A 24,485-nucleotide genomic window follows, 5' to 3' on the forward strand; every position below is an offset into this window, starting at 1 on the left:
CGCATTTAGCATCCGCCATACGAGGAGAGGGCACGCGTGTCTCGCGCGCCACTTCCGTTCCCCTTGCCGCGATTCTATGCTTTTCGAAACAACGAACTTGCGCTGCGTCCGACTTTCATCTCTCCCCTTGGAGAATGGGACTAACCAACGCCCCGATTTACACGCGCCACCTTCCCGTTGCTCGTTTCGACGTTGTACGAAGATGCGAATTCGAGAAAGATACGAAACGTGCTTTCCACTTTAGCAGGTTTCGCGATTCACGATTGCGATTAACCTGTTGTAAATTTAAGAAGCGTTCGACGGGCTTCTGAGCACTAAATGTCGAAATGACGAAGTGGCTTCTAGAGGAGTAACTGAGAACCATAGTAAGATTCCGTTCGAGCAGTAGAAAGAGTTTCTAATCAACGTCGGAGCATGGAGTTCGTTCATTTTAGTGCGATGTAAAAGAACTTGAGGTCGAAGGCCGAGTTTTTATGGTTTACAGGTATGAATATAGTGGTGGGAAATGGCTGTTTGTAATAATTATGTAGACCGAAGCATGGCGGTCCTTATTAGTTTGAAATAATATCATTGCAAGAGAGTAGAACGTAATATTGATCCTTGGAATTTGAAACTCTGCAAATACTTAGGTGGTGCTACATATAATGCAGTATCCGCGAGAATTTCTGTTATATTGGAGTAATCCAGCTGTCTAACAATAAGTTGAGGAACTTAGAACACCGTGTAGTTAAGCACAGGTGTAAGCCAATGCGATTCTGTCTGAAACTGCTGCGTTTCGTTGATTCAGTTAAGAATCATCGCCTTCCAATTTTTGAGCACCACGAAAGTCCACATTCTACTCCCTGCTGAAGATATCGATTTAGAATATTACGGAAACGGAGCACAAAATTATCGACATTCACGAATGTTTTAATTGCTATTCGAGATACCTATGAATTACCAACTTTTAATTAGAGTCCCAAAGTTCCTTCTTAGGGAATCACTAATTGCAAGTGTTGCAACATTTCCGTAATGTTCAAACTAACATTACTGAAATATTTTATTTTTCAGACTTTACATTTGCTGAATCCGCGTGCAAATACTTTTTATTAGTATTCGTTGAAGTGACAATGTCCGATAGTATCAAGTAGGATCCTTAATCTGTATTTTAAGCTGTAGTCTTTTTGAACGTGTGTGATTTTTGGTCAGCATAGTATTTCATTCTATGATATGATTATCCCATTGATTTAACAATCGTACAGTTAAAAAAGAAAGATACCTCTGCTTGATCAGACCTAAAAAACTAATTATAAAGGAATAATTATTATTTCAAATTGTACAATTTCTAGTTTAATTCGTAAGAAGAATTCTGTTCACAGATAGTCGAATTTAAATAGAATTTTAATGAAATGAGATAAGTATTCTTTGATAATGGTAACTTTAATATGCTTGGATACTAGATTCATATGAATGGAATGTAGCTCACGGAATTTGGACAGAAGAATACCTCATTGTCAGTTAAACAGTGTGGCAAGCATTTAATGGCTTGCGGGTTGGACGGGATACAATAGGTTGGAAATATTGATTCCATTGATGATATAATGAATGCTCGAGCATACATTAACAGGCGTTGTAATAATTTGCTGGTGAGTCATTGGAGTTACGTTATGCGCGATATATGTCATTTTCGAGCGAACAATAATTCATTCAGCGTAGCACTCGCGCAATCAACGAATGTGTTCATGAAATGTGTCTAAAAACTGCCTCCTCCGTCTTTTCCTTGTTGTAGAAAAAAGTAGAAATTAACGTCTCGAATGATAAAACGCAGCTCGTTGCATTAATTTTACTCACGTTTTCATTCGTATAGAAACACCATGCTCAGTGAGCATTTCGCGCGCGAAAATTCAAATCCCTTTCCTCGGAAGTGTCGAACTCGCGACAACGGGACTAGAAGATGAAATTTGTAAAAATTTCAATAGGACTGAGCAACCTTAGAGCGGTGGCAGTTTGCTTGGAATTTAAAACGAGCGTAAACAGTTATGAAAGTTCCGCAGCTCGCCGGCAGCCATTGAATTTCCGCGCGCCTTCGCTCAGAACAACACAGACCCACCGTGGAACTTAATTTGCGATGGAATTTTTCAAATTTTTATTTTTTTGTTTCGCTAAAAAATAAATTACCAACGTTAAACTCGCTTTACCAAAGCGGCGCTGTGTTTCGATTAAAACTCCTAGTTACACGCGGCTGCGCGAACGAAACGCTGTAGCCATTGTTTCTTTCATCCCTTTCGATAAAAAAATGATTGAAAATAATCGATACAAACTATTGCTGCGGAATATTAGATGGTAGAATTGAATCGTATGATCGTTTAACGAGGTTCACGGACGCAGATAAACTGCCGGCCAGAATTAGTTAACGCAATGTTTGCATTTTTTAGGTCAACCAATCGTATATGCATATCAGCCGTTGATGAACGGGGTGGTTTTGCTCGTTATAATTACCAGCCGATCAAATCGACCACAAGGCACGCGCATCATCGCATCTGCTTTTAGTAAATTTTGTTGTCGCTAATGATTGGATACACCGTAAATATTTGGCCGTTATATGTGCACCACATATTCCCAGCTGGAATTTAGCGCGGAATAACCGGGGATATTGCAGAAACGGCTGATTATTCCTGATTCGGATAACTGATAACGTCTAAAATCAATTCCATTACTGTTTCGCGTTCCACGACGGCCGGACGGCTGCTACAGATAAGCGATAAGACAGTTACGCTTGTTGTATCAGTTAACGAGACGGTAATTCAATTTTTGACCGTCCTCCTTTCGTACCGTATCAATTTATTACCTTTATTATACATTTTTCTGTCGGAATAAATGCCACCAAGATCACGATCGTATTTAAATTTTATAATCGACGCAGAACGCGATTCTAGATCACTATTGCTTCAGCAGACTCGTCTGATATCGGTTACGTTTCATTCATTTTTATGCTGAATATACTTTGTCTGTTATAATCGAACGACAATCGGTAATTTCTGTCGTCTGATAAGTGTCAGAAACAATAATTAGTAGCAGGATAGTTTGATCTTTAATATGCATCTGCAAACATATTTTCGTAGCGCACATTAACGGCTGGGATATTGTTATCCACGAAATACTCCGTTGTGCACCTATACAGCGGATTAGACGGTGTTCCCATTTCTGGAAACAGCTCTGGAACTCGTTTTCAGGAATATTGTTAAGCTCCTTTACCATATTATGTTGGACACAAACGACACCGGAATATATTCATCTTTTCCGGCTGTATCATTCCATTTCGCAGAGATGAAGCAATTTTACAAAGGATTAGACGTAGATGTAGATTACTGGTTATTGTGTTTTTCGAAAAGTAGATCCGAAATCTATTTGAAAGACGTTTCATATTTATCGTACTAGCACTGCTAGGAGAGAACTTAGGCATTACGATTGTACTCTAATCGCAAGCAGAGCAATATGGGACTTAATTAATTAAAAGCAAGAGATACTTGGCAGGTTCGTTATCAATAACGAGATCCATTCTAACGGATCGTTTATTCCCGAATACATTCGCACGTCCACCGATATATCGCCACGATTAATTGACGAATAACAAAAAGCATTTCCACCCCGACAAATACGGGAAATTTCATGCAGAATAAACAATGTTTGTTCATAACATCCTTTAATTGTCACTGCGTTATTGCCAGCGGGATAAAAATGTCTGATCGCGATGTCGCGATACAACGTTCTCGGTCTACTTTATATTCTTCGTTATACGTTATCGTTAATTAAAGATTTGTTTTTCCACGTCGTATTCCCGCTCGCATGGCCGAACAATATATACGCGCGACGCTTTATGATTTTTTTGTAATTCGCAGTTTACGAGCTCGCTGCTTTCCGCGATCGATCGTCCGTTCATTTTTCCAGCTGCAAATGCGCGCGTTTAGATTTTGAAAGGCCATTAGGGTAATCATCGACGAAGCATTTTTCAGTTTAGTTGCGCGAGCAGTATGGCAATCTACTTTTCTATCATTTTTCTCATTCTGTGCATTATTAACAGAATATACATAAATTATGATTTTTCTCCCAATGAATTCTACTCGATTTGTAATATACCTATGGTCAGATATGGAGTATATTATTTCGTTTATATTCATCAAAAATCGATTAACTTCGAACGCATCGTAAAATTTACGACTTTAGATAGTTTGCATTGGAATGTTTCAGATAGAAGGCGCATGATTATAAATGGAAAAATTATATCGAGTCATTCGGTGCTTCAAGTGCGAACTCGTGTATTATCGATAGGATATCAGGCGAAGTTCGCTGAAATAATATTTCCTCTCACACGAATGTCGAAAAATCTGTGTCTGCAAGAAACTCTAGTATTTTCTCTGATATAAACAATCGTTAAAATTCTATCGATTCCCCCTTATCGACATTAATTAAATTGATATAAGTGGAATAGATATAAATGAATAAATAACAGCTTTCTTTTGGGAGATTATTCTGCTAAAGCGTCGACCTTGCAGACGTTCATTTGGATTTTAATGCGACCGTGTTGTTGGTGGATACGTGTTTGTTAGCCAGGTGGATTTTAGGAGCAAACAGAAAATTTAGCGCACAAGTTCAGAGGGAGGGACTAGAGTGAAATATTTCAGCCAGGTTACAGTTTAGTGCAACAGCACGTCTAGAATTCGTACCTGCTTAGCTTGGCATTAAATATTTACGTGTTCGAACTATTTTCAACTCGAGTGAACTACTTTAATTAGTCTTTACGTAAAAAAATGATTAACAACGTTACGTAATTTTTATTACATAATATACGTCTGTGAGGATTAGAGTTTCAGAGACTGTGATAATTAAGAGTACAATTGAAAGGTTATGAATGGTTGAAAAATGTTTCCACCACAAAGGGAAGGCAACGAGTATCCTCTAGGTCTGAAGATTTCGATTGATATGGGATTTGAGCGCGGATTCGATTCGAAGCGCATCGGTTTAAATGGAAGAGTTAATGGGTCAACAGACACTTCAATTTTCAACCTCGACCTAAATGAAAACGTTATACTGATGAAATATGAGGAGTGGCGATGTGTAAAAGTTGCGGCGCTCGCTTAGAAATACTATTGAAGGTATAAACTTCTGTTGATTTTAATTCGTCCCACATATCCGCGATTCAAACGCGGTGTGAATCCGTTCACTCGTAGAAATTCTAATTAAGAAAGCGCTCGTATTCATATGCGAGCCTGCATTAATTCTAAACTTTCCTCGTGATCACTTTTCGCTCGAGCATCCCTTCTTCTCCGTTTAAAGAACGTATTACGATTTCACTCTGTTAAACAACGTGCTTAAAAAATTCAATAAACTGGAAATACAGCCTCCTTTATTTATATAATTTGTTTATTAACATTTATAGTATGAAATGTGTATTATTACTAGCACAAAATTTTTCACAACTTTCGTCTCATTTGGGAACTTCCAAAATCATCCCTTAAAGTTCTCTCAAAGTTAGCTGAACAATAGCCTACGCAGTTACGTGTAAAGTAGTAGAAACTAGCGTAAAATTAAATATTTCGTGAATTCTATCAGTAAATTTTATCGTAGAAAATTTCTCGAATCTTTCAGCCACAAATTCCTATCGGGTTGAAAAGAAGGACAAAACAAACGCGTTCCAGGCGAAACAATAAGGGCTGGTACCGAACTTCTCCTCCACAAGTGCTTATCCACGATAACATATTCCCGACTACGATACGGTGGAAGTTCCGCGCAAACTGCACCGGAAATATTATACGTAGGATGTTCGTACACGAGTACGACACGTAACATATCGATTTAACTAAAACTGCACGGTCCGACATCGTCCGCTAACAAAGTCTCGGGGAGCAAACGTAACAGGAGCAACTCGACAACTGTTTCGAATCGATCTTGGACGTGATCGAACGTTCGTACCAGATTGCCACGCGACCCACGCTCGTCCTGGGGCTAGGGCGATCGTTGAATTTGGAGATTTTGCGCCCACGATCTGTGACAGGATCGCGCTCGATTTTATGACGTTTGTCGATTGCTCGCGGAAGATAACGCGCGATTAAAGGTATCGTTGGATAACAGACACGCGCAGCCGAACCCCACGTAGCGGCGATCGGATATTCATTTGCGGCCAGCCCAACGGGAGAACGCGTAGCTGCGCTGGTTGCTCCCCTCGCGAGATATATTCCCGTTACGCTCTGTGGTTTGTTACCCCTCTTCTACGGTTCTTTTTCACCCCTGTGTTCGTAAAGCCGGTGGTGTCAGGGTTGGGCATTATTCGAATGAAATGTTTGCCCAATAAAACGTCTGTCCGTATGTGCCTCGTTGTGTTTTCGATGGGAGGTTTATGGCGACGAAGACCATTTAGAATTTAGGGGATTCATAACGCATAGTGCTGCTCCAAAGTGTGATGACATTCGGTTGATTGGAATGAACGTTTGAGACGCGTTAGAATATTATTAGAAAGCTGCCTTTTATAAAATAACATAGAGGTCTCATATTCTTGGTTTTGAGTTCTTCGTGTTATACGTCGAATAAACAATTTACCTTTGGTGATACCAGGCCACCAATCAAACACGTCCACGCGCCCTCCAGCTTACTTTCTCCACCATTTTGGTTCACGCCGCGCCACCACGTTCGCGTTTGCTTGTTGCGCGCGTTTGTGGATCGTTACGCGTTCCACGGTTTTGTTCCATCTCCCGCGCAACAACCAAGCACAGCTCTGCGAGAAGGAAATTAGAGACATTTTCGCGCGGCTAGTTCATAAACTCGAAATTATTGCTGGACGAACGGACCGATTGTCAGGGTAATTGGTACCGTTGTTGTTCGAGCGGTCGTTTGAAGCGAACGCTTTATTATTAGGCGCGGATTATCAGTTTGTTTTTGCACCTGCGACTGTGCAACGTTGTATAAATAGAGGCGGCCTAGGAATATCCCTTTGAGAGGCCTGAAAGGCTCGCCGAGTGTACAGCGAATCAAACAAATATTGATTTGTTTAAACGTAATTTTGCGCTATTTGCAGCGGATCTTTTGGCATTGGATCATAATGGATTTGGAAGGAGTGTGTGCACTCGGTGACCTATTTAAAAGTATACTTAAGAATCTTGGAAGGTTCGTTTTCTGTGGGTTTTTAAATAGAAATGATACAACTGTTTATTAATTTTGTGGAACTCTTCATCTTCTTTGGACAGAATTAGTTGTACTGCTACTTTTATTACTAGTCGGAAGACTCAAGTTATTTTAGCGTTTTAGGCTTTCAAAGTGTTGGTTATACATTATTCACTAGTTTTGAAGTCAGCCATATTGACTTCGTCCGCTCTCCGCGTCGGAGGAACTTCAAAGTAGAACTTCGCTTGTGTTGTCGACTCGGTCTGTCTACAGGGAGTTAATTAATGATTTGTTTATGTTTGTTTGAAATTCAGATTTTTCAAAGTTATTCTGCTTAGTTTTTGATAACACGGGTGTATTAGTTTTTTCAATTTAAAGGCGATAAAATTTAAGTTTTCCGACTTCGTCACGAAGGAAAGCAATATGGCAACATATTCAATTTAGATTTCTTGTACGAATTATCAAAAGCATACTAATAATTTATAGACACGGTGTAATAGATTGTTCAAAGTAACTGCTTTGCATATTAATTTATTCCTCATAACGTTATTTCCTCCTGCACTTCCGGTCGTGTCAAGACTACCAGAATGCGAATAATTGCCACGATTCTACGACTCGGTACGGTACGCTTTACGCGCAACCCTTTAATAGCCCGTCCAATTTTTAGCCAGGCCGCGAAAAAAGGAACGAAGCGACTATGTACTCATCCGGTTGCGGGCTTCATTACGAGTTTGTTGGCAAGATACAATCAAGAGCGAAGTTTAGAGTGATACCTAAATCTCGTCAAATTGTACATGTTGAATGTTGCGCTGAAAGAACCGCTAATAAATAGGATATTCAATGCGGAGAGGGATTTGAGAGAGAGCGATGTGAAAGAAAGTTCGAAGCAGATTGCCGGGGCTTGTATTCAATGGTAACATAACTGTAATTAATTTAAGACCGGGCAGACTCTGCAAATAGGACGAATAATTTTATTCCCTTCACCTTAACGAATTTAAGTATACACTTATTTATTGAATATTGAACATTAATTATTTATTTATCGAACATTTTTGGTTGTTGAATATTGCCGTTAATTAAGTTGGTTAATTAAATTACCCGATAAACGCACGTTTCGCATTCTTCTCGCAGGTACCGTGCAATAAACGTGTATAGTAATTTCAATTAGGAAAGTTTCATACATTCCATTTATTCGAATTAAATGAATTTCAGTAAACAAAAGAGAAATTTATGGAATTTTATTAATAAATATACGAAATATGTTACACTTTATAATTAAACGTAACATGTGTACCGTAACTTTTGGCCTAGATTTTTAGGTTTGCCCTTTATTACAAAATATCTAATAAAATTATGCTCTTCAGATTGTTCGATAGCAATAATCAAATATTTTTCGAACAACATCGATACTACTTTGCATCGATAGTAGAAAGTGAATAAAACTCTCTTCGATCGAGGATTTCGTTTCTCCCCCTGTTTCATATTTCGACGAACGAGAGGTTCGAAATATCGTTTCCAGTCAAATCTCCCAGTTCTTCTCTCCGCGCCCCTCAAACTGGCGATTCAATTAGAACGCAGCATCGCGCTGGCAATAGGCACCCTCGACTGCTTCGCGGGACCATCGTCGCGGTTCTCCGCTCGGAATTACCCTGTTCGCCAGCGTTGGTCCCATTCTTTTTCGACGGCGCTGGCTGTTTTGCAAACAACGCCCTCGATTACACGGGAATGGCGGCTCGAAGTGACGGGAAATTACAGGGGACTGTTTGCACGCGGCGCCATGGTTTTTCAGTTTCCGACGGAACGACCGACGCTCTCCTTTTAACCGCGCCAACAAAGTTTCAGCTTTGAAGCTGGTACGTGAGCGCGTCGCTTGTACGCGTGATGGATGTCTATTATTAGAAAAAAAGGGAAAGAGAGAAAGGGTCGTGTCATTCGGATTGTCTAACTGGGAAGATAACTGGATTTCGGTATTGTCGGATGTCTGGACCAATGGTTTGAACATTGGGAACTATTTCCTGTCACTTTACCTTGTCATTCATCGACTCTTTTATTGTTGCTTTGTTCGAGTTTCTTTTTTTTAGTGTCACTGGTGCGTGTCGAGCCTTTAAATAACCGAGGTGCAGAATAGTATCGTTATGAACACGGGAATGTAGATGTACCAACGGGTGCTAAACGTAGAACTGGTTCTGATATCAGTGTGTGCGTTGTGAATGGAACAGGACATGTTTTTTTTCTCACTCAGTAGAATAAAAATTCAGCGTTGAGTCGTTTTTAAAATAGTTCTGTTAATTTCAAGTTGAAATTCTTAATCTCTAAATTCTGTTTTATCAGTTTCAAGTTTTATCCATACTTTGAACCATTTTATCACTCCAAGTTACAGGAGATGTAAGAGTCGAGTACAAAAGCACAGAAATTTTGTCAGATTTTGAAAGAAGTAAAATATTTATTGGAAAAAACAAAGAGATTCGTTCTTAAATCAAACGCTTCTCAAATTCCCTAACGTCGCATAGTTACGTTATGTCGTTCAACAAGTTTTACCATAAAACGTCGGAACTTTGGAAAACCACTAAAAAAGTTTCAGCTGGTATTCTCACTTTTTCGACTTTGGCTATGAATTGAAATCTACATTTAACTATACATCATCCTTGCGAGTCAAAACTCGTCGACGTGCCAACTTCTCAGAAATTCTTTTCAACAGCTACTGACTACAGAATTCTGCGGAATCCCTTCGACATCGTTATTGCTTTATTACTGGTTGGTTATCAATTCTTATTTTTCGAATTAACGTTGAGAAACGCTGTATCGAATATTCTTCTAACAATCTCTTAACATTAATAACATCCTCATTTCTATTTTTATATTTCTAATAAATATTGTAGGAAAGGTTGTTTTCTGTTCCTTTATATTATCATATAATAGCTATTTACTGTGTTCGAATGCTCAATATTCCAGTGAAAATAATTTAACGTTGATTATTAATTATGAAATGTAATTAGAGTTCTGTTATTTTACATCGGAGAGGAACTTTCTGTAAATTTCGAGGCAAATGGAAACAGTTAGACAATTACCGTTAAATAAGCGTTATCAGAGATCAGAGTTAACTTGCGTGGCAACTTTCTAGAATTTAATTTGACTGGAGTTTGGTTTGACTTTGTAGTTTAACACAAAATCTCCTTCCTTTTACCCTTTTCAACGACTACAGCTTTAACGCGCACTTTATTCACGCTTGTTTCTTCAAGTGCTATTCGTATAAATAATGTTCTACAAATTATAACAAACAATATAAAATCCGCTCTCTTCAAATGATAGATTTTGACAAGGTGTCTGCGCATTATTTTTTCACAACAACTCGTATCATTCATCTTAAATATATCTTGCCATAAGCATCTTAAAGTCAGCCAATCGCACAGTAGCCTACTCAATCTTTAGCTCGACGCGATGCCACAATAACTTATGGATTATCCACGTAAATAGAGTGGTCTCCTCTCCGTTTCGTGTTTATTTGCTTTCGATATTAAAATATTATTTTTCAGAAAGTTACAGCTTAATAAATAATTGCATAAACACAGAATTACAGTAATTATTTAATACGTGATATAAAAGAAAAGAAAATTAATCCAAGTATACCTTTTTTTTATCGAACATTTCAATTTTAAATCGGTAAAAATTGTACGATCCTTTTTTACAGATAATTTACTCAGTACAATGAAAATCTGTTCGCCATTTCGTCGTGTTAGTTTTACCGTTGAGATTTGTTCACGTTTATACAACCATGCCTAGTATTTGCAGCGCGTACGGTCCAATAAAATGGTACGTTTAGTAGCCCGTTGCGTCGATAAAACCGTGCTGGGACGAGCCGCAGCGTCAATTTTTTAAGATCGTCTCTCGTGGAAATTTCGTTTTCTCTGCGATATAGATTCCTTGCTTGCACACAGGGTGTCCAATAACGATTAAGTAACGCTTAATAAACTTGGAATAATTGTAAAGCTACTTTGAAAATCCATCGCGTACGCGTGCATTAATTGCAGCTGCTCATAAGTTAGAAAGCTTGAACAGCTGCACCCCACATAGCGGGTACCCGTATTGCATCGACTTGCGAACTCCCTCCTATCGGTACACGCGTACACCAAGAATATTCGAAATTATTTTTCTTGCGAACGATGCGTTAAACACGTTATTACTGTTCTCTTTTTTTTATTTTAGTGCCAGTTTTACTTTTAGAAATTGCTTGAAATTTTTTCAAGCGTTCACTAAATGAACACCCTGTATATACGTGAGATATCCAGTCGAATTTATGTACACGATGAAGCGTTAGTTTCCAGCTAACACCGTGGCCTGGTTGGTATCGAGACATCAGAGAAACAGTGACAGCTACCTTTCTGTGTTTGCAGTATTTATTGTAACCACTGTTAGAAAGCATCACGTGCCATTTTTACGTTATTCCCCAGCTCGTTTCCCCGACTACACTGTTTCCATTTCTCCTCCCGGGTTTCTTACACTTTGACAATTTTTGGGTAGCGTAGGTGTTTCTTGGCGACGACTTTTCGGATAATACAAGCTCTTGTTGAATTCATTTATTTAATACATTATTTTTCTGAGCTTCAAGTGGTGCAAGTTTTTATACAATTTATATGCCATTTTATGTGCCATTTAATAACACTGTCCATAATTTTACAAGAAAATTGGAAAGTTATTACGTAGTGTTTGTTTGCTGCTCAAAATCACTGCAAGGGGATGAAATCAACCCTTAAGAATTTCACCATTTTTCGATCTTACGTTACAAGTGATGCAGAAAAAATATTCTAGGAAACAGGGTTCAACGATATGACGACACATTTCACGTCCACTTCAATAATCCACTTAACTTTCTATTACTCGAAACACGTTCATACTTCGTACTTTCGTTGGACGGATTCGTAAAACTGATCACTATGCGACACTCGCTGGGCACTTACCAGCAATCACCGTCACACCCATCGAATGAACCGCGCGGTTACTCGCGGTGGGGCGCGTAATTGAAAGCGGCGGGAAGTCGAGGGAAAGGCGTGAGCAGGTTTTTTCCTCCCCCGTGATACACGTGGCCGAATCCGTTAAATTGATAAAGTTTCCGCGGAACTTTTATAATACCGGGCCGTTGAAGAATGTTGAAGTATATACGAGCCGGCAATTTATGTTCTTCCACGCGGCGGAACGCGGGCAACCTTCGAATCCCTCCGACGCGGTGTAACACGTAGGGGGGCCAAACCCTCGCCTTTGACCATCTCAAGTTCCGCGTCTATGCGGGTAGCTGCGGGCTGTTTATCACACTTTCGAGGAGCATAACTGTCGTAAAATCGTCCCGCGATCTACATCACAAAAGATTCGGAGGCGACCGGTGCGCCGGTTCGTCAGTGTGTGTAACCGAGTTCCTGTCGGTGGTACGCCTTTCGTTTCCTTCCTTCCTTCCTTCCTTCCTTCCTTCCGTCCGTCCTGGCTGTCTGGAAGCCTGGTTGGCCCGCTTTCCAACTTTGCAATTGTAATCAACGATAACGATTCCGGCAGCTCGTTTCGTTATTCGCGCGGAATAATTCGCGCGAAATGCAAAACGGCCATTCGAACGTTTCTATTTAAGAGATTACCTTTGAGCCGGCCTTCGACGATTCCGGGTATCGTTTTTCCGGACGCGATCCGTTTTCCCGTCCTCTATTTTTCCGTCTCCGTCTCACCCGCTGTTCCCCTACCGGGGTTGTATCGAATATGGAAGCCGCGATTGGACCCCTCCTATTATTATCGTTCGACGAGTTCTGATACTCGTAATTGTGAATTAATTCATTTCCTGAAGGATCGCTACGATTTTATGGACAGCTTCCGAAACTGTGATAATAACGAATTCAAATTGTTACCTCGACGATAGATGGAACAATTATTATTATTATATTTAAATTTGATTTATATTTAAAGCATTGCTATTCGAAGTAGCGCGAAATTAAATGTTTCGTACAAATGAAGGAATAGATATAAAGCAAACTTCGAAGAAGTAAATATCGCGTTCTTACACTTCATAGACCTAGCAAATTATATTTAAAGGATTGCTATTCGAAGTGGCGCAAAATTAAATATTCTTTTCGTACAAATAAAGGAATAAATATAAAGCAAACACCGAAGAAGAAAAGACTGTTCTTACACATCACAGATCCACTATTTTCATAGATTTCTACAAAATATACTTTTTTTCATTTTCACGATTGAAAAATGTTGGTTACGGCGCATTTTCGAAAAAGGGTGCAGGATTATATTACAGTGGATAAAGCTTGATGCAAATAGCGACTCGAACGCAGACGGGGCGGCAAAGATGCGGCAAGAACCCGCGGAGACGATGCTTTTTTTTACTTTCTCTCAAATATTAGGAGCGGCTGGCAAAGATGCACGCCTACGTACGTACATAAGCGTGTATCGACTTGGGCGGGATACGCCGGAAATATTGCATCTGAACTCTGGCGAAGTTTGGAACCGAAATACGCCAGGTTACATTAATACGTAGCCGCGGATGTGGGTGAAAGTTTTGAGTATTCGACACAGCTTGCGCGTCACGCGACGCATCCATTGGAATTTGCCTACGTGCACCCGTGATTAAAGGTACTGCGAGTATAACTTAATTCTGAGACGGTAAATCTTTCATTTCAAATGAGTAATTTCGACGAAATCGTAGAACAGTCTTATACAGTTGTTTGCGACTTTTCTCTGTTGCATTCTGAATCTCGATTAGGGGAAAAATGAGAGGAACGTGTGCACTAAAGTTTCGTAGCGTTCAACAAATAGAAAAAAATAGCGATTGTAATTATCGTGCATAAAATGTAACGTAATTACAACTTGACAGCCATTGGGCAATAAATAAAGAAAGCAGGTGCAACAAAGTGATAAAATTTAGATAAAGGATATTTCGCAAATTATTAGAGCACAATTTATTCCGAGCATTCCGCACATTTTCTCCGGTATCAGCGGATCGATAAGTGCACACGGCTGTGCATCGACAGACCGCGCGACAGCAGCGTAAGGACCTCGTTGTTTTCGAAATTCTTGGCAAAGATCTCGCTGGCAGGGATTCGTAAATCCGTCAGGCACTTCGACGTGGTAGTTTTTCGAAAAACGTCAGGAAGAATATGTCGGCCAGGGACCGTTTCCCTGCGTGCGGTGGCCATCGATGCTATCTAACTCGTTTCACCGAATTCCGAAAGTTTCGCGTCGATTTCGCCCAACGTCCGTCGCCGACGACGACGTCGTCCTTTTGCGCCAGTCGTCGCCGCCGTCCCCCGCCCAGGCCGCGCGTTCGTTTCTTGCCCCTGCTCGGGATTCAACGGGTGTGAACGAGCGCGCCGACGATTTCGTCGAAACCCCCGACCGCGCGCCCACCCTCGCCCAGAACTGAAAATGAGTCATCCCCGTCCCGACGCGATCGACATCCGCGACGTCGACGGGAATAAGGAATATATCGTCGATCAGATAGGTGGAACGTAGTTTCACGTTGACGGGGAACACAGGAACGTGGCAGGATTTCTACGACTAGACCTGCCGGTGCACCCGTGGACGGTTATAGGGGATGATTTGCGTTCGAAAACCGTTTTGAGAGGGAACGCTGGTCGCGTAGGATGCACGCGGCTCCTTTTATCCGTTCTGGTACAAAGTCAGCGGTTGGATCGAGCGATAATAAATGTTTACCCCCTCCGTTACGAGCTTAGAGAATAAAAATGGTCAAATGTGTGGACGAATCGATCGAAGAGTACGCTTAAGATGCATTTTTGAATAATAAGAAATAATATGGAGTGGATGTGGAATGTTAGAAGTTGTCAGTAAAAGAAATCTAAGTTGGAGACCTCTCAACTTACATCTAATTGCACTTTCGATGTTAGCGATAGATTAAATCAAAACTCCTGAAATTCTCTAAATAAAGTACAGGATCGCACGGCTGATTACAAGAAAGGAACAGTATAAAATTGCTATCGGAAAATCCCGCACAAAAAACAGAAGTCAATTACCATTCCCTGGGTGCACGCGCGTCCCAAAGTTATTTACATTTACGCGTTTCAGGCGCGCGAACCCCGTCCGTGTACCTTGCCCTGTTTAATAGGAAGTGGAAAAATGTTTTCAATCTGCGCAGCTACGAATCTCCGGCACCACTTTGGGGGTCGCGGCCCGGACAGCGGGAGAAGGAAAAACACTTTTATAGGGTCACCGGACAATTTCGTTGGTTTTTTGCAAAAATCCGCGAACCGGCGAGGTTTCCCAGCCGGCGGAAATTCGCTGGCTTCCGGTGGCGTCAATTTACCGAAACACGAGCAGACGGGTCGCGTTTGAAAAATAGATTCGTTAGATAGACACGTGACGCTTTGAAACGCGCGGGGTGCCGCGCAACCCCTCTCTGCGCGCTCCTACCATTTATTTTAATAGTTTTCAATTTCAAAGACTCGTGCACACGCACGCACGCACGCACGCACGCACGCGCGCGCGCGTACATCGAGCCTCGAAAATGAGTGAAAAATCCGGTTATGAGCGATGGGTGCCCACCCAGGCCGCTCTCGTTCGCCCGTGAACTCCCGCTTTGAACTTCCCAAGACGGATATCCTGCGATAGCAATTAAAGCGAAACTTTTTATCGTTATCGCGGCTCGTTTCTCCCCGGGGTTAGGCGTCGACTCGACTCAGAACGAAGAACTTCGGCGCCGCAGACTCTCTTTTCCGCCGTTTGCTCGCGTTTCAATTACGCAATAATAGCCGCCTCTTCTACTTTGTGGAAGTTGACGAACAATACGCTGTTGGTGCACGAGCGATGGATAACAATGTCAGTAGTCGACAGAGTAAACTTGCGACTTAAAATTAACGCGGCCCTCGATGGACGTACATGCATCGAATTTGGGTAAAGCACACATCGCTTGGGGCAGTGTGCGAGTGTTTTCGGGCAAGCTGTTTTAGACGATGTTTAGGATGGCCCAGAATATCGTCGCGTAAACTATAGAAATATATTTGGATATTTTGCCTGAGTTTCTTTCAAAAAGACTTCGCATATATCATCAAATGTTAGCGACGTTTCGTATAAACATTCCATTCAATTCTGAAGTTCAAAACTAAATCGACGCGGCCATTGCTTTCCCGCACAAACAGTTTGCAATGTGTTAGGTTAACTTTCTAAAATTGACACTCTCTGTATCTTTTGTGTGTAGAAATATATTTCTCCTGTATATACTTTAACGCGGTTTAAATTGCGTTTCTCGCTGGAAAGAAAACGGAAAGAAAAGTAATATTTTTCTCCTTTTGACCAGAAATGGGACTTTTACGTGAAATTTCTTGGCTCACACTTGGTCATATTTTTCGAAGAATCACTATTCGATATTTGTCGACTACAGTACTCCATTTTATATCTTCGGAAAGATAAAGTTGGGGAACTTTAAATATCCAGGAAATTGTATGTAGCAAGTTTCACAATCGTCCAAAAAGTGAGATAGGTTGCGTAGCCATTTGGAAAGTGGTGTTATTTTCTTTAAACTGTTTAAGATAACATACAGTTGCGAGTTTCTGTAACTTTTTAGCAAACGAATTTTAATCATCACATAGAAAGCTACATTTTTTACAATAAATTTATATCGAATTATAAAATTTCTAATTACAATATAAAATTATAGTTTCAAGCAGACAAATTATTTCTATCGTCTTTTATTGACTTTGTTGAATTAGTATCGCCTTTCTTAGACTGTTATGAATAATTCAAATGAGAAATATGGAAAACCACTTTTACAGAAATGTTTGTTTTACACCAGTTTCTTTGTATTAACGAGTACAAAGCTGACGTCAAACGATAAAAGTAGCTTTTATAAGAGTAACTGTAAGCTGTTATATTAACGACACACATGCCCTGTTACAACATGTAACCATAAACTTTTTAATAGCAAAAGTTCCACTATTATTAAAGTTTATGGTTATATGTAATAGCACATATGCGTCGGTATTACAACAATTGCTTTATGGAAGCTACTTTTATCGCGGGACACTGACTTGGAATTAGTTCCTCGTAACAGTTCGTATATATAGCACATTTTATTATGCACTTCTCAGTGCATTTTCATGTCAGCTACGAAGTCCAAAACTAAAATGTGCGCTGTTACAAATATACGATTGTAAATGTATAACGTAAATTTACCATCAAGCGTAAATTTTACATATAAATTGTGGTTATTAATAACCTAATAAGGTGCACGTAACCTTAAGCATAAAAAATATGAGTGATCGAAAATTCTGAAAAAAATGTCTGTTGGTTTTCATTGAAAATCAAATACAAAAATTAATCTCTTATCCTCGAGTGAGAAGATATGGCATTTCTTTTCAGATATGCGTTTCTGTATGTTTTAACTTCAGTTCGGTTCTCTACAGGGGAATTAGGGAAAGGTCACTTCCAGTGCGTAGAAATAAAAGAACAATTATTATAAAAAGTGAATCGTTGTTGATTATTCATGATACCCATTTTCTAACAACGTCTAAAAAATTCTTCCGCAAAAACGTTCGAAAAGTCCTTTTATGTCGCGATCGAAGGATACATTCGGATATCCTCTCTCAGCCAGTCAGTTAGCCAACATTACCTTCACTACCACTCGCGCAAGATATACAACATTAATAAAACCAGCGTGGAACAATCACAGCATCTTTCGTTCCGCATTCCCGCCAAAGTCGTTCCCAGCGTCTTGCCCATTTGCCCGAGCGCTAACCACCGCAATCTTCGGATGCCTTCCACCCGAAACAGGACGAAAGTTTCGGTATCAAAACGCTCTCCCGCATTCAACCGGAATATCCGCGGTCGCGGCGAACTTGTAAACCGTTGCTTAATCCCGTCCGAATTTCCTCGATCCGCTTTTAAATTCGTGCCACCCCTCCGCGTTATCCATTGTACCCGTCCGCCCCTTACGCCATTCCTCCTTTTTCCTGTTGGACGATTCCGCGCTCGACTATCCCCCCGCGGTGCCCGTTCCGAGCGGTTGCGCCGGAGAAAGTAGGAAGAGTTTCGAGTTTCGCGGACGGGTATCGGGCTCAGCGATGGGCTGAGTCTTCCCAGGGGCGAAAGACAAACACGCTTCGCGATCCATTTGTTCCGTAGGCCGGGCGCGCCAGCGTGCGCGACTCGAACCTGAACCACGGGCACGGATGATGAACGGCCGTACGAAGAGAGACACATTGCCATCACGATAGAATGCTCGACGGAAATTGAAATTTTGACGGGACATAGGCACACGGCAGAAAGGGGTGGGTAGATACTGGGAGCGAGCCGGTCGCAGGGTGGCGTGCGTGCGCGCGCGCGCGCTCACGAGACCGTACGTCATCCGCCGATGATACGTCTCGAACACGTCCCGTGCCAATAACTTATTCTCAATGATGCGTATCGTCTATCTTTACGCGGGCACATATCGCGGACGATTTATGGCTCCGACGATATCTGAATTTACTTGGAACGAGGCGAGGCGAGAGGGGTGGGGTGTCGGGTGCGCGTAACGGGAGGAAATAATGAGAGGGACAGGGATAACGGGGGATGTGGAAGAATGTAGGAGAGACGAGTAAAAGTAAAATAAGGAGGCAATTGCTTTTATTCCCCTCGAGGCAGGGGAGAATGGACGAAAGATGGAGCGCGGGGGAGAAGAATGTAAGGGTGCGCGCGGAGCAAAGAGGACTACGGTGGTGGGAGTTAAGCCGGGTTTCCGCGTGCCAGAATTATTGGCGCCGGTTTTGTTGCATATGGATAGATGTAAATTCCACTCGTGCAAAGTAACCGGGTCGAGTAATTATTGCGCCAGCGAAATCACGGACAAGCGTGCTTTTTCGCGCTACGAAATTGGCGTATATCTGACGCTGGTTCTCCTTTACTGGCGTACGTGTCAATTTAACTGGCGCCGCACGACTGGCAACGCTACTCGCCGTGTTAACGAAGCAAAGAGTTGGACGTAATTTCTCGGGTCGTTACTAGCCTCAGTTTTGCTGCGTATGGAGGCACGCGAGTGTGTCTGGTAGCGTTGTTCGTTGGCTAGGTAAAGTAAAATGCAGGCACACCTTTTGACGTCATTGTGTGTAGTTGCGTGCGAAGTGATGTTAAAGCAATTGGTTTTACTAAATCAACACCATCGATCGTTGATCCAGCGAATTAAAGAATGAGAATATCTGGAAGTATCGTTAAATTGGCGTACATCCGATGGCAACCATTCGTTCGAGTGGAAATCTGGCTTAAGGGATCGGAGAAGAGTTGAAAGCGTAGCAAATAAAACATACATGGTAAATCCATGGAATTTCGAATCGTTTACAAAATGGTAATCGAACACCGTAGTCTAGCCTCCCTGCAAAAAATATGGATGACAGAAATGCAATTCTGTACAGTTGTTGAATGACTCTATGCCCTTGGTCCACTATATATACGCCTGATACCTGGCTAGTCGCAGTTTTATCGATTTCTGTACAAACGGTTTCTACGTATTTCATAGGGATTTCAGTCCTATTTGAACGGCTGAATATGTTGTTTAGAAAGAAACACGTATGAATAGTTCAAGATGTGTTACGCGTAAAAATGTGATTATATAATAAGTAATTATGTTTTCGATTTTAAGTGAGATGAAAATTTCATTATTTTGATAAATCGATTTTAGTATGATACTATATTGTTAGTTTACTATATTTTCGTTCACCTTAGAATAAAAGTAGTACACACTTCATGTTAAATACGTATCTGAATAAAATCAAGCTCGTCCCAATTTAGCGGCTCTGTTAAATCTCGATTAAAGCTTCAGGAAATTTAATGCGTCAAAACGCGAAGCACTTCTCGCGATGAAGCGCTTCTTAATTGTCTTCTCGACGACTGACGACATTAATTCACGGCCTGTTGATTAAACCGAGGTGAGATCCGCGTATCGACTTTCAATCCTACTTAATATTCCCCGCGGTTCGTTATTTGCGGTACACGTTCGATTAAACGAATATAAATAAGTCCTATATTTTAGGGAAAATACTCGATGAACCAATTTTCTCTCTGACCACTTCACCTAAATACCTTATCTGTATAAATTGGAATTTATTGTCACCCACTTACCATCAGTGCTCGACCATTTCCCTTATTAATAATTCAAAGAAACATCGTATCAATTTTGAGGATGTCTCGAATTTTGTTATATTTCTCATATTACAACTTATATATAATTATAGAAATATTGCAAATAAACATTCATTCTCTTGTCAGTTCGCAAAAGTACGAATGAAATATCAACCCATTTATTGTAGAATGGAGACAGATCGATAAAGATTACGAGCCAGAGCGATCCAGTTAATTGTAAGCAGATTCAGTTAGCCGCGTCGCGCAGTTTACTCATTGATTGGTTAAATCTACTTAAACTTAGTTGAATCGCCGCGTCGACTTTTATTGGCCTATCCTGATCGTAACTTCAGAGGTTTTGCAACTTTGAGAAACAGAATTTAAAGGTGAAGGATTGCAGAATATAAAATGTAATGCGTTTAGTAAAAAAATGCAGAAAATTGCTCAATTCCCAGTTTGGAATTTTTTAAACAATTTCGAAACCGATAAAACGAAGCCGTCCCGGAACATCCATAGGCGAGCTACAAGATATCCCAATTCAAACAAAATCCGAAACATCCAGCGCGAAAGTGATATCCGCTCGACGCGGTACGGTTCCAACGGAAATGGGGGAGATTTATTTATTTTTTTACTCACTTTCGGTGAAGGAATACACAGCTTTGAATCCACGGGAGTCGCGGGACGACGTGATTCCGTTGAATTCCAAGGAAAGCCGTGGTCCGTTACTCATGATAGGCCTGGACTGCTTCCCGCCGCAAAACGAATCTATTTTCTCCTTCTTCCTGTCTATGTACACGTACGCCACTAACGAGTCCTCGTCTTCGCATCTGGAATCGCACGAACAGAAAAAATTGAAATATCAAACGAGGCGTTCGTTTTGTTCCGTCTACGAAATTACGTTGATAACGCGGTGACGTTGAATTATCGCGATTTTAATAAACGCGCGCAACGTAAATCATCGGCGGGGTTTTGGCGATGACAACGCTCATTGTCATCGTTTCGATTAGCATAACCGAGTAAATTGCGCATGAAACGATACAACGGCGCGACCACACGCGTCTATGTAGGCATGCACGTGCACGGTGGTTTTTGTTTTCGTCGAGTGGGAGGACAATGCACGAGCAAATTAGCATTGTAAAATTGTGGCAAAAGAACGATAGGAAATTGAGTCTGCAGATTTTGTTAACGCGAACGATGCAATTTATGTTTCGTCTTTTATTTGTGTTAATTAGTATGTGCGATGTACTTTGTACACGGTTTGCTTGTTTAACTCTTTTTAATCGATCGCGACGTAAACGTCGAACAGTCAATGGTAAATTACGAAATATCTGTAAAAAATGTTTACACGGGAGCGCGAAGTTAGAAGCAACGAAGGGATTAACGATAACACCGTTGGTTCTACGAGATCACGAACGTTCGTATATTATATTTAATTTCGCTGGAGGTAATTCTAGCAGACGGAATTTGTAATTTTAATTAGGTCCCGGTTGCTCAGGAGTGCACGGTAAACTCGTGTACATCGGATTCGAACAGATCTGATCAGTAATGGGTTTTAGGACTTGTGGCAACGGCTTCCCCAAAATTAGGAACATGTACCAGCTATCCTGAATTGCGTGCTCGTACGTTCCACGCAACATCATCGCGCGCAAACCATTTAGGTATTACGAACACTTCCAAGTACTTTGTTTCTTCGTCTTTGTTCCGAACTATTGTCAGAAACATTCTGAAAGGAGCTCCCTTCGCCCGTAATAATTATCAACATATTTTCATTCAGATACATCTCGTGCTTGTATACAATTACGATACAACGCGTTCGCACGCCAAACAATATTTTGTATACTAATTACCTTTGGACGTTTGTTAACGAGAGCTGTAAAATTAGCCAAATTTTTATCTGAACGTATTACACAAAGTATTTAATAATATAATCGTGAAGTTTTCGAAACGCGTAACATTGTTCCAAATTATTAGAAGAAGCGATATCGTTACTAATTTAAGACACGCGTAAAACTCCCCGTCAAATTTATTCCCATTATTCGTATCGTGCCATTTAAAATCTAACAAACAAGATCGATTTAATCACGTCAACTCTCGGATGGTCGAAATTCTGAGAAGATCACGAATCTACACAGTTCAATTAATAAAGTTCGACCCCCTTCGTTTTTCTCCGTTTCGTTTCTTTTTCTCTTTTCCTTTTTTTTTACGATTGGGGATACGGTTGGCGCGCGCCGCGATACTTCCGATTTCCGAGAGGAATACTCACACCTTCGGAACCGGAACAACCGTAAACCGGTGTAATATTTTAGAGTACTCCGGGTGGAGAGCCGTATACAAATTGCTTTTCGATACGTTGCCGAAACAGGCCGCTGGCGTTGTTCGATCGATCTTTTTCATATGCGCCGTCGATACCGAGTCCTGTTCGACCGCCTCCGCCTCGCGTTCGCATAAATACGGGGTCTATCGTAAAACGTGGACATCGCTTTAGGGGGTTGGGTTCTCAACGCGAACGCGGTAAAGGGTTCCGAATAAACGTATATCCTACCTCCGTTTATATTTGCGCTGTTCAACGTTACCGACCTTTGGAGTATTGTTAATTAAACGGCATTGGGATAATGAAATGTGTTTAATTATCTAATAATACCGCTGACTGGAGCACGCCTAGCCGAGCGCGCTGCGCTCCGAGGACCGCCGCCTGCGCGTGTACCATGTAATTGCGAACACCGGATATTTCTGTTTAAAGCGAAATTAACGCGGAACTAATGTAAACCACCAATTTTAGTTTTATGTTCAAGGGATACACGAATCTGCATAAACAGATGAAATTGAAATTTGCAAACAATTGTGCATACGGGTTAAATCGAACGCTGGAAGTAAAAGAATCTTTATAATAACTTTACTTAATTTTACTTAAATATTTATGTAAATGCAAAACTTGCTTTTGTGAAAATTAAATTGAAAAATACTTTTCGCAAGGGATTATTTATTTTTATTTTATTCGAAACAATATTCTTCATTCACACTATCGAAACAAATTATTTATTCGAGTCCCATAAGCAAGTTTGTTAATATTAAATAATTTCTTTTACTCTTCAGACGTTTTGTTTCGACTTCCCGTACGAACGCAATTACACATAGTCGGACGTAGCCAATACATTATAGACGCATGGTAGTTCCCGAATCTGCAATAACCGTAAATAACGCGTCCAAGAAAATCTCGCAGCGAACTCGTAGGCTGCTTAATAGTAATTTATCGTCGAACAATCAACGGATTCGTCGTAGAGAAACGGTCGAACGCGCAACGAAGCCGGGAGAATTTCAGCTGCACTCCGCGGAGCCACTAAATTCTCGCGCGTACCCCAGATCGCTGAAGCGACTATAATAAGTACGAATGTTGCGCGATGCCGGCGGTCCGCGGCAAAAACGACGATACAGAAGATCTATACTTCTTTTCCGAGAGAGAGCCGGCGGATTTATCATCCCGTTAAAAGGAGCGTATTCGATGATGTATGTACATCGCATCACTTGAAATATCTTGCAGTTTTTCCCCAACCCCTAAGACACGATTTGTGTGCGTCGATCGAACGCGAGGGGTGCATTGATAATGAAGATTAAATAAAAAACGGCGACTCGAAAGTGATTTCAACGGCAGTCGATCTCTGTTAAATTGCGTATTCGCTAAAACGTTCATTTTTGACAAATATTCGCGAGAATTTTGCACGGTTGTTTCTCTTTGGGGACTAGAATTGGTAGTAAGTGATTCGATCTTGGCGCCATTTTATGGATAGGTGTTATAAACACCTATTCAGACGCTTCATCTTTGATTTTCAGATAGTAAATTCTATTATTAGATTTGATTTTATTCTAACACCAAATTTATACGCATTGTTTTCTTACTTACTGTTCCACGTGTTTCGAACATTCTGTTTAACTGAACTCAATTAAAAAGTATCTTATTCACGGGTAACACGTTTCTCCGCCAGCAGCGTCAATTTCTCTTGATTCGTATCAATTTAATTGGTGCATACCGAGGAACAATGGCGTCCTTGTGCCCACATCCGGCCCTCTATCCTCCTCGAGGAAACCTGACGTGGAATTCGTGATAATAATGTGGAGATAAAGGTCGAGGCAAAAGTGTACAGCTTCGAGAGCGTCGAGCTCATCTTTCTTAACGAAGAAGCGGCGTCGCGGCGCTCGCCTACCGATAAGTATCTACTGTGAGTTACAAGAGACCTTCGGTGGATGCGATTTATTTGCATTTCGACGTA

The 24,485-nt window shown here is 40.9% G+C and overlaps 1 protein-coding gene across 1 annotated transcript in view; it reads right to left on the reverse strand.

Moving 5' to 3' along the window:
* Nucleotides 1-24,485, reverse strand: part of Sol1 — a 489,750-nt gene that overhangs the window by 18,994 nt on the left and 446,271 nt on the right. Inside the window, exon 10 of the mRNA XM_076902781.1 lies at nucleotides 20,857-21,047. Within this exon, the coding sequence (XP_076758896.1) occupies nucleotides 20,857-21,047 (191 nt within the window). The remainder of the gene's footprint in view (nucleotides 1-20,856; nucleotides 21,048-24,485) is intronic.

The sequence above is a fragment of the Xylocopa sonorina genome, chromosome 10 (assembly GCF_050948175.1).
Source record: "Xylocopa sonorina isolate GNS202 chromosome 10, iyXylSono1_principal, whole genome shotgun sequence".
NCBI classification, from domain to species: Eukaryota; Metazoa; Arthropoda; class Insecta; order Hymenoptera; family Apidae; genus Xylocopa; species Xylocopa sonorina.